The following is a 15,384-nucleotide window of genomic DNA, read 5'->3' on the forward strand; positions in this document are numbered from 1 at the left end:
AAATAAAATTGAAAAAAAATTGTAAATGATTGATTTTTATTTTAATTAAAATGAATTTTTTTGGAAACATAACTGAAGATACATTTTACGTTTACAAAACTCAAACTATTATAGCAAACGTCCTTAGTTTTGATCTTTATCAAATAATTTCATACGTGAGCTTTAGGGGTCCATTATAAATGTATTAGGGAATAGGGAAGGTCGAAGAGTCAGTGGTTTTGGGATTGCAGTTCTTTTGACTGTCCGTCGCCGAGAAATACGTCATAGGGCAGCAGCCATAAAAAGGCGCTACCCGATGACGTCGCTTTTAGGCGCTCGCCGCTGGCTACTTGACAGATAGGGCTTGTCCATGTGTCACTCAACTCTGCCCGAAACTCAGTGCGAGGTGATAAACAAGTGATCTCCATTTTTGGTTCATATATGAACAATAGTACGTCGTACAACCGGGCTTAAGTTTTAGCAAAATAAACCACAAGAGTTTTTCATCTGTCTGTCTGTTATTTTGACTATGACTGTCACACAAATCTGGAAGTCCACTTGGGAAGTTTGCTAATTAAGTTTAAAACATTACATGCAAAAACATTTTTGAAAAGCCTATACTACAGCATGTGTCTTCATGAATGGTTTTACGTCCGTTGTGATTTATCTACTCTAACCTTAGAAGTAATATGACTGCACATTAAACTTTGTGGACTGTTATACAGTACCTGTATTTGATTTGTGGATGGTTGTTCATCTGTTAGTACAACCCCAATTCCAATGAAGTTGGGACATTGTGTTAAACATAAATAAAAACAGAATGCAATGATTTGCAAATCATGTTGAACCTATATTTAATTGAATACACTACAAACACAAGATATTTCATGTTCAAACTGATCAACTTTATTGTTTTTAGCAAATAATCATTAACTTCGAATTGTATGACTTCATCGTGTTCCAAAAAAGCTGGGACAGGGTCATGTTTACCACGGTGTTACATCACCTTTTCTTTTAACAACATTCGATAAATGTTTGGGAACTGAGGACACGAATTGTTGAAGCTTTGTCGGTGGAATTCTTTCCCATTCTTGCTCGATGTACAGCTTCAGCTGTTCAACAGTCCGGGGTCTCCGTTGTCGTATTTTGCGCTTCATAATGCGCCACACATTTTCAATGGGAGACAGATCTGGACTGCAGGCAGGCCAGTCTAGTACCCGCACTCTTTTACTACGAAGCCACGCTGTTGTAACACGTGCAGAATGTGGTTCGGCATTGTCTTGCTGCTTGGATGGCAGCGTATGTTTCTCCAAAACCTGCATGTACCTTTCAGCATTAATGGTGCCTTCACAGATGTGTAAGTTACCCATGCCATCGGCACTAACACAGCCCCATACCATCACAGATGCTGGCTTTTGAACTTTGCGTCCATAGCAGTCCGGATGATTCTTTTCCTCTTTGGCCTGAAGGACACGACATCCACAATTTCCAAAAACAATTTGAAATGTGGACACATCAGACCACAGAACCCTTTTCCACTTTGCATCAGTCCATCTTAGATGAGCTCGGGCCCAGAGAAGACGGCGGCGCTTCTGGGTGTTGTTGATAAATGGCTTTTGCTTTGCATAGTAGAGTTTCAAGTTGCACTTACGGATTTAGTGCCGAACTGTATTTACTGACATTGGATTTCGGAAGTGTTCCTGAGCCCACGCGGTGCTATCCTTTCTACATCGATGTCGGTTTTTGTTGCAGTGCCGACTGAGGGATCGAAGGTCACGGGCGTTCAATGTCGGTTTTCGGCCTTGCCGCTTACATGCAGGGATTTCTCCAGATTTTCTGAACCTTTTGATGATATTATGGACCGTAGATGATGAAATCCCTAAACTGCTTGCAATTGTACGTTGAGGAACATTGTCCTTAAACTGTTCCGACTATTCTCTCACGCACTTGTTCACAAAGAGGTGAACCTCGCCCCATCTTTGAATGACTGAGCAATTCAGGGAAGCTCCTTTTCTACCCAATCATGGCACCCACCTGTTCCCAATGAGCCTGTTCACCTGTGGGATGTTCCAAACAGGCGTTTGATGAGCATTCCTCAACTTTCGCAGTCTTTTTTGCCACCTGTCCCAGCTTTTTTGGAACCTGTTGCAGCCATAAAATTCTAAGTTAATGATGATTTGCCAGAAACAATAAAGTTGATCAGTTTGAACCTTAAATATCTAGTGTATTCAATTAAATATCGGTTCTTCTTCTTCAACTTCTTAAACACCTAACCTATAATTCCATTACAACAAGCTGGCAATTTTTTGATGTTGTCACATTTCTGTGGGGCCAATTATGTATGACTCGTGCACTCACTGTTGTTGTCTCACCATGCTGCACTATTTGCATATACTGGCCACTCATGCCATCTGCTCCATTTGCACACTGATTGAGGAGTATCTGCAACATTTGCACAACCGACATTGTCCCAGATGATCGTACTACTCGTCACTTTAAACCGCATCCACTCCTTGAAGTCTCTGCGCCCTTTGCACAATGGTCATTGCACCGGACTATTGCAATATTAGTCATTCGAACTGCTCTAAGTGCGAGAGGACTCTGCATTTTTGCAGAATTGTTTTTGGTCAATGTCTTTATGTCTCCAAAGTGTTCTGTCAATTGACTGTCTGTTGTACTAGAGCGGCTCCAACTACCGGAGACAAATTCCTTGTGTGTTTTGGACACAAGGAATTTGTGTCCAAAACACAGAATCAGAATCAGTTTTGATTCTGATTCTGAAATATAGGTTGAAAATAATTTGCAAATCATTGTATTGTTTTTAAGTTTAACACAACATCCCAACTTCATTGGAATTGGGGTTGTAAGTTATTACATTTTTTAAATTAGATTTTGTGTTTACATATGTGTTTACTTTACATATACCCTGTATGAAAAAAATACTGAAACAAAAAACTAAACTAAAAAGTATTTTAAAAAATAAAATAAAAATAAAAAACTAACAAACCTGCTCTCAAAACAAAAACAAACTGAATTTGAGACGAAAGTCATCCATCAATCCATTTTCTACCGCTTATCAGCGGTTGGGTCGCGGGGGCAGTAGCTCTAGCAGGGATGCCCAGACTTCCCTCTCCCCAGCCGCTTCATCTGGCTCTTCCGGGGGGATCCCGAGGCCTTCCCAGGCCTGCCGAAAGACGTAGTCTCTCCAGCGTGTCCTGGGTCGTCGCGGGGTCTCGACGTACCCAGAACACCTCACCGGGGAGGCATCTGAATCAGATACCCCAGCCACCTCATCTGGGTCCTCTCGATGTGTAGGAGCAGTGACTCTACTTGAGATCCTCCCGGATGACCGAGCTTCTCACCCTGTCTCTAAGGGAGAGCCCAGACACCCGGCGGAGGAAACTCATTTCGGCCGCTTGTATCCGGGATCTTTTTCTTACGGTCACGACCCACCGCTCGTGACCATAGGTGAGGGTAGGAACGTAGATCGACCGGTAAATTGCAGTACTGCATCTTTTCTTTTTGCAGATGATGTGGTTCTGTTGGCTTCATCAAGCCGTGACCTGCAACTCTCACTGGAGCAGTTCGCAGCAGAGTGTGAAGCGGCCGGGATGAGAATCAGCACCTCCAAATCTGAGACCGTGGTCCTCGGTCGGAAAAGGGTGGCGTGCCCTCTCCGGGCCGGGGATGAGATCCTGCCCCGAGTGGAGGAGACGAAAGTCATAACGAAATAAAAACTAACCATCATGGAAAATCAAAAACGATTATAACCTTGAACTGAAGCACCCAGAAGTAACTAGCGCAAAGGTTTCATTTATTTTTATTTGGGGACTGTGTAGCATTGCATGAGCCAAATTATTGACCTTGGCGCTGGTTATTTGCGGTCTAACGATTCCACTGTCTGAAAACACGAGACATAGGCCAATGAGCTGTTTGAACGAAAAGAACATGCAATCCTTGCTTGAATACAAAACATTTCTTTGCAGCGGCATTTAGCTTGTAGCGTTTTCTCCATTGGGGCCTCATGTTTTGTAACAAAAGAACAGTCGATGGAAAAACTGCCAACATAAACATTTTGTTGAATACATGTGGTTGTATATTGAAGACAACTTTTAATCAGGCATTTTACATTTTTTGTTTGTTATTTTTGCAGAGCAAAATCCTAAGACCACACCATTTAAATATGTAGGCATATGTATCCAGCTGTGCTTTCCTAGTGTCTTGGTGAGTGTCTTCCAGAGGTGGGCTGAGGGAGACGATACTTTGCCATCTCTACATCCATGTCTACAAAGGTATAGGGGGTGTAGCTGTGGTGTTGGTAATTTCTGTATGTGCTGTTCTCAAACGTCCCCTCAGGGTCAGGGGGGGCCATGGTTGCAGCTTCTGTAGAGGAAAGCAAAGTGCATAAAAACGAGTTAGAGTATCTTTGCAAATGTATCTAGTCCTGTGAGCTTGTCTTAATTCTCTGAGAACAGACTGCAATCAAGTAAGATATCCCTTTTCTAGGCATATGTGAAATGACAGACGATGGTTTGTCTTTGGAGTCCGAACGTAGAAATCATTTGCATCGTCACGTCCTGACAAAAAATGGTGAGGCATTTCCTGTGGCGGCAGGATCAAATGTAAAGTGTGATGATACAGCCTACTTGCGTGGAAAGCAAGTTTGTGCTTGTGGGATGGAGGAATGAAGGGCACATTTGTGGGTAATGTGAAGGGTGGGTTAGGGGGTGAAGGTCATTCACCGAGTGGAGGTGCTAGAAAGACAGACAGACAGAAAGGTCGGATAGATACTTTATCCTGTGAGGGAAATTAGATAAAGCACAGTAAAACATTGCAATTTAGGATCTCAATTCATAACCCTACGAAAAAAGGTGAGGATAGAAATCAGTTAAGTTAAAACATGAACATGGTTGATAGACAAGATGGCGCCTACCAGTGTGGTCTCCTCGGTTACGCGCTCTCTCGTATTGTTTTTGTGTTTTCGTTCATCTTTGGATACCTTACACGACTCACTTCCACAAGGGGAGACTCGCTAACCATCAAGGAGGCTACTCCGGACTTTCTTTCACCAACTTTCGCAAATCCGGAGCGGCGACCGCGGTCTTCGGCGCGTGGAAACGGAGGCGACGCCACAGAGGGAAGCGAGCCGGCATCCAGGTGAAACTCCGCAAGAGAGGATACAGACTGTCGTTTCCGTCCATCCAGCTCGCGAATGTACGCTCCCTACCCAACAAAATGGACGAGCTTCATCTCCTGAGAAAGTCCAGTAAAGACTTCGGACGTCCCGCGGCCATGTGCTTTACGGAGACCTGGCTTTGTGACGCTGTACACGATGGCGCCGTCATGCTTCCGGGCTTTCGTCTTCACCGAGCAGACCGCATCGCGGAGTTAACAGGGAAGACAAAAGGCGGCGGGATATGCTTCGATATCAACGAAAAATGGTGTACGGACGTCACGGAGCTCAGCGCGCACTGCAGCCCGCATTTGGAGTCGCTGTTTTTGAACTGTAAGCCATTCTACTCGCCGCGTGAGTTTGCATCATTCATTCTGGCTGGCGTTTACATTCCGCCTCAAGCTAGCACGAAGCGGTGAGGATCATTTCCTTGAATAAAAATTACGACATCAAAAATCTCAATACTGAGCTAATATTCCTTCACGAGAGACACAAAGAATTCTCACCATGGTAAGATGAGCAGGCAGTGGATCGGCCAAATCCATCCCTTTTCCAGTTCAGGGTACTCCGTAGACTCCATTACAACAAACAAACTCCCCAGAATATATTTCCGGACACAATTGATGAGCGCTGCAGTAGGTGTTTTCTCAGGCCCATTGTGAACGGACTCATGTTTTGGTGCTACTTTAAATGATCTAATTATTGACAATTATTTTTTTGGGTGCGTTTCCAAAATCTTGGGCTTGTGATTATCATTTATGCCATAATCGTGCAGCCCTACACAAGTGAGTCTCTAATGAACTCAAATGTTGTCAAAGCAAAGAAGCTTCCAAAGACATGACCTGATCCTCTGGGTTTTCCCAAATTGTTTAAAGGTTCCATGCCATCAGATTTTATTATTTTTTGATAATCCTTGTCCTTTTATCAGGTGTGCAAGATAAATTGGGCTGAAAATGTCCAGAAAGTCCTTTTTCAAGCTGTTTTGGTTGGTCGTTTTATGCATGGCAGTTGAGACACCTGGATTCCTCATTAATATTCAACATGTAAATAATCTTTGCTCTGATTGGCCATTGGCGAATGACGATGTCTCGGCGGCCGGGCTAACCATTTATAAAAGCGATGCTCTCATCGTCAGCCACCGATCATTTTCCATGGAAAACATGATCGGTGCTCGTTTAGCAATGCCTTTCATTACTGATCACAAACAAACCTGCAGCCTGTAGAAAATGTGTGCTGTGTAGTGCAGGACTGGGCAATATTTGAGCATGGTTTAAGCGGTTTATTGACACCCCAGGTGGAGTTTACTGTAAAACTAAGTGCACAATAAAAACAATTAGCCTCATTTTGTATTTAAATACAAGAACACATTTTAGAAATTGCCAGCTTAATTGCTAAAAGTCAATGGAAAACCCTAGTGAGGGGCTAGCTAATATTAGCATTTGATCACGGAAGAAATTTACTTTCAAATATTTAATATTCACACACAAACACTGTAGTAACACAAAGACAGTTAATTTAACAATACTCACGGTCATACATTCTTCCTAATATGTGAAAAACGAGTTATAGTCATATTACGACTTCCAAGCTTTTTTTTCCCCTTTTTTTAATTTTTTTTTTGCTTACAGGAAACGTGTAGCTCCATGCACGCACCGCACCACCCCTATGAGGCCAAGGTGCACACAGCAGGAACAGCATAAAACAGTCATTGACTGAATAAAAACACACGCTTTTTTTCCTGACTGTTACATTAAATCAGACTAAACCTTTCCTGTTTTAGGTCAATTCTGATTACCAAATTATTTCTATTTGCTGAATGCCAGAATAATGAGAAGATTTTTTTAGACAAATATAATAAGACAATACAGTCATGGCTTAAAGCATTGGCATGTTACTTTAGCCTAACTATTTATTTTTTTGTTTTTTTAAATGACTCCTATGATGAGAAATATAAGTGGATCGAGGTTTCCCTTGCCCGGACACGGGTCACTGTGGCCCCCCTCTGGAGCCAGGCCTGGAGGTGGGGCTCGAGGGTGAGCGCCTGTTGGCCGGGCCTGCACCCACGGGGCCCGGCCGGGCACAGCCTGAAAAGGGTAACGTGGGTCCCCTTCCCATGGGCCGGGTGGCAATAAGTGGGGTTCACCTCGGTGGACGAGAGGGTAGCCTCCCTCCGCCTTCGGGTGGGGGGACGGGTCCTGACTATTGTTTGTGCCTATGCGCCAAACAGCAGTTCAGCGTACCCACCCTTTTTGGAGTCCTTGGAGGGGGAGGTGGAGAGCGCTCCCGCTGGGGACTCCATCGTTCTGCTGGGGCACTTCAATGCTCACATGGGCAATGACAGTGAGACCTGGAAGGGCGTGATTGGAGGAACGGCCCCTCCGATCAGAACCCGAGCGGTGTTCTGTTACTGGACTTCTGTGCTCGTCACGGATTGTCCATAACGAACACCATGTTCAAGCATAAGGGTGTCCACACGTGCACTTGGCACCAGGACACCCTAAGTCGCAGTTCGATGATCAACTTTGTAGTCATCGGACTTGCAGCCGCATGTCTTGGACACTTGGATGTAGAGAGGGGCGGAGCTATCAAATGATCACCACCTGGTGTTGAGTTGGCTTCGATGGTGGGGGAAGATGCCGGTCCGACGTGGCAGGCCCAAACGTATTGTGAAGGTCTGCTGGGAACGTCTGGCAGAATCCTCTGTCAGAAGGAGTTTGAACTCCCACCTCCGACAGAACATTGCTCATGTTCCGGGGGAGGCGGGGGACATCGAGTCCGAGTGGACCGTGTTCCGCGCCTCCATTGCTGAGGCGGCCGACCGGAGCTGTGGCCGTAAGGTGGTCGGTGCCTGTCGTGGCGGCAATCCCCGAACCCGTTGGTGGGACACCAACGGTGAGGGATGCCGTCAAACTGAAGAAGGACGAGGAAGCAGAGTCTGGGTTCTCTGAGGCGGGCTCTCCTATCTCTGGGGTTAGAGGTCACCGAGGTGGTTAAAAAGCTCCTCGGTGGCAAGGCCCCGGGGGGTGGATGAGATTTGCCCGGAGTTCCTAAAGGCTCTGGATGTTGTGGGGCTGTCCTGGTTGACACACCTCTGGAACATTGCGTGGACATCGGGGACAGTCCCTCTGGATTGGCCGACTGGGGTGTGTTCCAACTACAGGGGGATCACAGTCCTCAGCCTCCCTGGTAAGTGGCCTCAGTACTACATCTCATCTTTTTGCAGATGATGTGGTTCTGTTGGCTTCATCAAGCCGTGACCTCCAACTCTCATTGGAGCAGTTCGCAGCCGAGTGTGAAGCGGCTGGGATGAGAATCAGCACCTCCAAATCTGAGACCATGGTCCTCAGTCGGAAAAGGGTGGCGTGCCCTCTCCAGGTCGGGGATGAGATCCTGCCCCAAGTAGAGGGGTTCAAGTATCTTGGGGTCTTGTTCACGGGTGAGAGAAGAATGAAACGGGAGATCAACAGGCGGATCGGTGCAGCGTCTGCAGTGATGTGGACTTTGTATCTAAGCCGAAAGGCGAACCTCTCAATTCACCGGTCGATCTACGTTCCTACCCTCACCTATGGTCACGAGCTGTGGGTCGTGACCGAAAGAACAAGATCCCGGATGCAAGCGGCCGAAATGAGTTTCCTCCGCAGGGTGTCCGGGCTCTTCCTTAGAGATAGGGTGAGAAGCTCGGTCATCCGGGAGGATCTCATAGAGCAGCTGCTCCGCCACATCGAGAGGAGCCAGCTGGGGTGGCTGGGGGATCTGATTCGGATGCCTCCCGGACGCCTCCCTGGTGAGGTGTTCCGGGCACGTCCCACCGGGAGGAGACCCCGGGGATGACCCAGGACAGGCTGGAGTTACTACGACTTTCAGCTGGCCTGGGAATGCCTTGGGATCCCCCCGGAAGAGATGGATTAAGTGGCTGGGGAGAGGAAAGTCTGGGCGTCCCTGCTAAAGGCTACTGCCCCCGCAACCCGACCTCAGATAACCGGTATAAAATGAATGGATGAATGGATGTTTTTTAAAATTGTTATTATTTTACTTGGTACTAATTTATTTGTCTTGTTCTTTTAAGTTATATTTTAAGTTGACTTTTGGTAGTTGAACAAATACCAAGTTTTGAAATGAATAATCGCGTTAAAGCAATAGCAGAGCAATCAAAGTAATCATGATTATTTTGTTTCATAATCACCCAGCCCTTGAGTAGCGTCCCCTCCCCATTTCACACTGCCCAGGCACGCAGCAGCTGCAAAGCAAACCCAGAAAAACATGTCAGATCATATAACCAATTGCACTCACCATCAATATTTTTTTTTTACAGCTAATCCATATACTCAGTATCGGCAGATCTCACTCATGGATAATCGCTATGAGAATTGGCAGCATAAAAACTGATCAATGCACCCCTAATGCATACCAACCTCATCTTCATTTTAATGGATGTTGAGTGGGGATGGGGGGGGGGGGTTCTCACACTATCATTGTGAAGCAGAATTCACTATGCGTTGGAGTGTTTACCCACTAGTCAAAAGTCACAACCCCACAGAGGAGGGGACGTGTCACGTGGGTGAAGAAAAAGGAGGATATTTTTAGAAGCAGGACCCATTCAATTAATATGTCACCGGCTCACGGCGTTCATCTGTCGCACACATTTTGGCGACAGTGACATTCAAGTTTAAAAATACTGTATAGTTAATTATTGTTGTAAAACACATGTATGATTTTCTAAAGTGTATTGCATGGCTTGAGGTGGCTGCTCAGTCACTCCACTGGCTCACTCGCTCCAAACCAGGAATTGGATTCTGATGGTATGGAACCTTTAAAGGCTTAGTCATTTTACTGTATGTTAACTTCTGACTCCGAAAAGTAATGAAAATGCATCTACAAAAGTCCACTCATTCTGACATTTAGCAAAAAGAAATGTTGGAAACGAATAGTCTGATTTCACGTAAAAAAAACAAAACGTCCTTTTATACAGTGTATGTAAACTTCTGCTTTTAACCGTATGTACAGTAAGTGTCTTCCTGCAAATCTCGCTACTGTTCATAAAATAACTGTAATGCCACTTTAATTTGTAAATGCCATATGTTAAACTTTAAATTAAAGCTGGAATTCCACACTTCAATTGTACAATGATATTTTAAAAGCCATTGTGGTGGTGTATAAAAATGCAGCCCTATAGGGGGCACAAGTCAGTGCAAACTGTAGGCCGGTCCCAAACCCGGATAAATACAGAGGGTTGCGTCAGGAAGGGCATCCGGCTTAAAACTTCGCCAAAGAAATATAAGCGTTCACCCAAAGAATTCCATACCGGATCGATCGTGGCCCGGGTTAACAACGTCCGCCACCGGCGTCGTCAACCTTCAAGCCGTCGTTGGAAATACAGCTACTGTGGGTCGAAGTCGAAGAAGAGGTGGAAAGCGGGTTCTTCGGCAGAAAGAGAGGAGGAAAGCAAAGAGCCTCGAATTGAATGTTGGGACAATGACAGGAAAATCTCAGACGTTGGCTGACATGATGATTAGGAGAAAGGTTGATATATTGCTGTCCAGGAGACCAGGTGGAAAGGCAGTAAGGCCTGTCCCACAGGTAGGATGTGACCAAGAGGGGAAAGAGAAAGAGAGATTCTGGAAGGAGCTAGACGACGTAGTTCTGAGCATGGACATGGACATGTTAGTGAAGGAAATAGGGGTGATGAAGAAGTGATGGGTAAGTACGGCATCCAAGAAAGGAACTTGGAGGGACAGATGGTGGTAGATTTTGCAAAAAGGATGCAAATGGCTGTAGAGAACACTTTTTTCCCAAACATAGGGTGACCTACAAGAGTGGAGGTAGAAGCACGCAGGTGGATTACATCTTGTGCAGACGATGTAATCTGAAGGAGGGTACCGACTGTAAGGTAGTGGTAGGGGAGAGTGTGGCTAGACAGCATAGGGTGGTGGTGTGTAAGATGACTCTGGTGGTGGGGAGGAAGATAAGGAAGACAAAGGCAGAGCAGAGAAGCGGAGACAGGACGAGTGTTGTGCATCTTTTCGGGAAGAGGGGAGACAGGCTCTCGGTGGACAGGAGGAGCTTCCAGAAGACTGGACCTGTGCAGCCAAGGTGATCAGAGAGGCAGTCAGGAGTGTACTTGGTGTATCTTCTGGCAGGAAAGGAGAGAAGGAGACTTGGATGTGGAACCTCACAGTACAGGAAATCATACAAGGAAAAAGGTTAGCTAAGAAGAAGTGGGACACTGAGAGGACCGATGAGAGGCGAAAGGAATACATTGGGATGCGACACAGAGCAAAGGTAGAGGTGGCAAAGGCCAAACAAGAGGCATATGATGACATGTATGGCAGGTTGAGCACTAAAGAAGGAGAAAAGGATCTATACAGGCTGGCCAGACAGAGGGATAGAGATGGGAAGGGTGTGCAGCAGGTTAGGGTGTTTTAGGATAGAGATGGAAATATGTTGACTGGTGCCAGCAGTGTGCTAGCTAGATGGAAAGAATACTTCGAGGAGTTGAGGAATGAGGAAAATGAGAGAGAAGGGAGAGTAGAAGAGGCAAGTGTGGTGGACCAGGAAGTGGCAATGATTAGTAAGGCGGAAGTTAGAAAGGCATTAAAGAGGATGAAAATTGGAAAGGCAGTTGGTCCTGATGACATTCCTGTGGAGGTATGGAAGCATCTAGGAGAGGTGGGTGTGGAGTTTTTGACCAGCTTGTTCAATAGAATTCTAGCGCATGAGAAGATGCCTGAGGAATGGAGGAAAAGTGTGCTGGTGCCCATTTTTAAGAACAAGGGTGATGTGCAGATCTGTGGGAACTATAGAGGAATAAGGTTGATGAGCCACAATGGGAAAGAGTAGCGGAGGGAATACTCAGGATAGAAGTGAGTATTTGCAAGCAACAGTATGGTTTCATGCCTAGAAAGAGTACCACAGATGCACTATTTGCCTTGAGAATGTTGATGGAAAATTACAGAGAAGGTCAGAAGGCGCTACATTGTGTCTTTGTAGATCTAGAGAAAGCCTATGACAGAGTACCCAGAGGGGAACTGTGGTACTGCATGCGGAAGTCTGGAGTGGCAGAGAATAATACAGGACATGTACGAGGGCAGCAGAACAGCGGTGAGGTGTGCTGTAGGTATGACAGACAAATTTAAGGTGGAGGTGGGACTGCATCAGGGATCAGGCCTGAGCCCCTTCCTGTTTACAGTGGTGATGGATAGGCTGACAGATGAGGTTAGCCTGGAATCCCCGTGGACCATGATGTTTGCAGATGACATTGTGAGCTGCAGTGAAAGCAGGGAGCAGGTGGAGGAACAGTTAGAAAGATGGAGACATGCACTGGAATGAAGATTAGCCGAAGTAAAACAGAATATATTTGCATGAATGAGAGGGGTGGTGGGGGAAGAGTGAGGCTACAGGGAGAAGAGATAGCAAGGGTGGAGGACTTTAGATACTTGGGGTCAACCGTCCAGAGCAATGGTGAGTGTGGTCAGGAAGTGAAGAAACGGGTCCAAGCAGGTTGGAACGGGTGGAGGAAGGTGTGAGGTGTGTTACGTGAGAGAAGAGTCTCTGCTCGGAGGAAGGGCAAAGTTTATAAATCAGTGGTGAGGCCAGCCATGATGTACGGATTAGAGACAGTGGCACTGAAGAGACAACAGGAAGCAGAGTTGGAGGTGGTGGAAATGAAGATGTTGAGGTTCGCTCTCGGAGTGACCAGGTTGGATAAAATTAGAAATTAGCTCATCAGAGGGACAGCCAAGGTTCGATGTTTTGGAGACAAAGTTAGAGAGAGCATACTTGGATGGTTTGGGCACGTCCCGAGGAGAAATAGTGAGTATATTGGTAGAAGGATGATGAGGAGGGAGCTGCCAGGCAAGAGAGCTAGAGGAAGACCAAGGAGAAGGTTGATGGCTGTCGTGAGGGAAGACATGAGGGCAGTTGGTGTTCGAGAGGAGGATGTGGGAGATAGGCTTACATGGAAAAGGATGGCGCCCTGTGGCGACCCCTAAAGGGACAAGTCGAAAGGAAAAGAAGAAGAAGTGGTGGTGTATAAATGCCAAAACTAGAACAACTATCACCCAAAGACCTCAAACTCATTTCCAATATCCTGAAAATGTTGACATAAATAAATACTAATATGGTCATCTTCAAGGGTAGAAAGATCCACAGAGAAGAATGGTTACAGAATAATTTGATTGGACGCTGCGATGTATACCTTCAGGTGGAGTCTCTGTCTGTTGTCCTCCCTTCCAAGGGTCCAACAGCTCAATGGCACTCTGCGTTGAGGTGGAGACCATGGTTGCAACATCAGTAATTGCTCCAGAGGGGGCAGTATCATCCACTGGCAATGCAACAATTCTGGGAAGGGCTTCTACAGTTCCTTGAAGGACAGAATCATCCTCTACAAGCAGGGGTATTGTATTTGCAGACACCTCAGCATACACAGGCTCTGTGACTTCTAGAAAGGCATCAGTTGTGTCCTGTTCTGGAGATGAAACCTTTGTCACAGCTTTAATTGCAGTATTTTCAACACCAACAGGGACAGTGGGAGATGTTACGCACACAATTAATTCTAAAGGAGAACCTGCTTCATCTTGTATTTCAGTCTCTCTAATCTGTGATACATCTTCTGACACATGCTGGAATTGTGGGGTAGAGTCCATTCGGTCTTTGACACCACTAACATTTTTAACCTCCCTGGTATTTTTAGATGCTTCTGCATGTGCAACTTCTGCTGGCAAGGCAGCAGAGGCATGAGTATCCTCATGTTCTGGTAAAACCTCATTGTTAGCTTCATTAGAATGTCCGTTCTCTTTACATGAGACTTGTAAGAACTTTGCTTGTGTATTCTGTGGGAATTCTGGTACCTCTTGCACAGAGGTCCAAGTTTCAATCTTATCGTCTTCAGAGTCAGAATCAGAAGAGTCACTGGAAGATGAAGTGCTTTCAGCACTTGGTTGATCACCTGGTTCAGAATATGGTGTCTTGTTTGTGGCTACATAGCTTGGGGCTGTAGCTGGAGAGAAAGCCTTATCTGACACAGGGATACGTGTATTTGTGATAATCACAGCAGTACCTAAGGGAGGTGTTGAATCTGAAAAGGCTTCCTGCGTAGTAGGTGCTTTTTCAATATTAGCAATGACATCCATCACTCTGCCTGCAGGGGTAATGGACAATGATGCTGCAATATCCCGAGGCTGTGTCGGAAAAGCTCCATGGTTCAAAACCCTCATTGGGAAGGAAACTGCTGTCTTGTATGTTAGCAGGGTTGCTCTCTCATCTGGATCATTTCCTGCTGAGCAAAGTACAACAGTTGTTAAATATTAAATAAAAACAAAATAATGAACCTCTGTTTGCAAACTGAAACTTTTGTTAACCAAAGCAGCGTTTCCTATGCCCTGCGACTGACTGGTGACCAGTTCAGGGTGTAGTTCGCCTTTCGGCCAAGGTCACCTGGGATAGGCTCCAGCGCCCTGCGCCCCTGAACAGGAGAAGCGGTGTTGAGAATGGATGGATGGAAAGCAACGTTTCCCATTGAAATTAATGGAAATAGAATTAATGCTTTCCAGCATCAGAATGAACTTATGTCTAGCATGTTTTTATTCAGTGTGTAGTTAAAAATACAGTACAATATAAAAACTGGTCAAAACGCACAAAGAAATAACACCGTGTTTACTAGCAAGTGACAATGCAACATATCTTGGGCTTTTTCAGTATTATAGATGAGAATTATTAAAACCAGCAAGCTTTTTCCCCCAAATGTAATGTATAAATGTAACTTTTATTTAACCAGACAAAAGATTTAAAATTTATTTTTGAAGCATGTCCTGGCCAAAACTGACAGCAAAACAGTTAAAAAAAATAATAATAATAAAAAATACAGACAATCCACACAGACATACTGGAAAACATATATTCAACAATTTCAGTTTTCCATATTTCTGGCAAAACGATCATAAACCCGCAAAAATGAGGCAGATCTACAAAAGGATGTGTATCCAACAATGTATTAAAAGCAACCAATGACACCAAATCATGACATTTCAACCCTTTTTCTAAATCATACAACAATATACTCATATTTTCATTGAAGTGGAGATAAAGGGGACCATCCAACAGGCTCATAAAATCCAAAGTAATGGGTGGGGGATTTAAAGTTGACTCAAAGTTGGTGATGGACCTCATTGCCCTGTGCTATACAGTGACACCAGAAAGTATTCACACCCCTTCACTTTTTCCACATTTACTGTTAC

At 45.2% G+C, this 15,384-nt stretch overlaps 2 protein-coding genes across 4 annotated transcripts in view; one reads left to right on the forward strand and one right to left on the reverse strand.

The window, feature by feature from the left end:
* Nucleotides 1-3,909, forward strand: part of tmprss3a (transmembrane serine protease 3a) — a 125,863-nt gene extending 121,954 nt beyond the window's left edge. Inside the window, exon 12 of the mRNA XM_061692100.1 lies at nucleotides 3,508-3,909. Within this exon, the coding sequence (XP_061548084.1) occupies nucleotides 3,508-3,594 (87 nt within the window). The 3' untranslated portion in view covers nucleotides 3,595-3,909. The remainder of the gene's footprint in view (nucleotides 1-3,507) is intronic.
* Nucleotides 3,910-4,078: 169 nt separating this feature from the next.
* Nucleotides 4,079-15,384, reverse strand: part of ndufv3 (NADH:ubiquinone oxidoreductase subunit V3) — a 32,121-nt gene continuing 20,815 nt past the window's right edge. Inside the window, exons 3-5 of one of the 3 annotated variants that reach the window (XM_061692089.1) lie at nucleotides 13,347-14,423; nucleotides 9,336-9,389; nucleotides 4,079-4,362 (exon numbers count right to left, since the gene is read on the reverse strand). In XM_061692089.1, coding sequence (XP_061548073.1) covers nucleotides 4,193-4,362; nucleotides 9,336-9,389; nucleotides 13,347-14,423 — 1,301 coding nt within the window. In that variant the 3' untranslated portion in view covers nucleotides 4,079-4,192. Of the gene's footprint in view, nucleotides 4,363-9,335; nucleotides 9,390-13,346; nucleotides 14,427-15,384 lie in introns of all 3 variants that reach the window. The other 2 variants (XM_061692088.1, XM_061692090.1) reach the window with 2 other exon arrangements.

Source organism: Phycodurus eques, chromosome 12, assembly GCF_024500275.1.
Source record: "Phycodurus eques isolate BA_2022a chromosome 12, UOR_Pequ_1.1, whole genome shotgun sequence".
Lineage (NCBI taxonomy): Eukaryota > Metazoa > Chordata > Actinopteri > Syngnathiformes > Syngnathidae > Phycodurus > Phycodurus eques.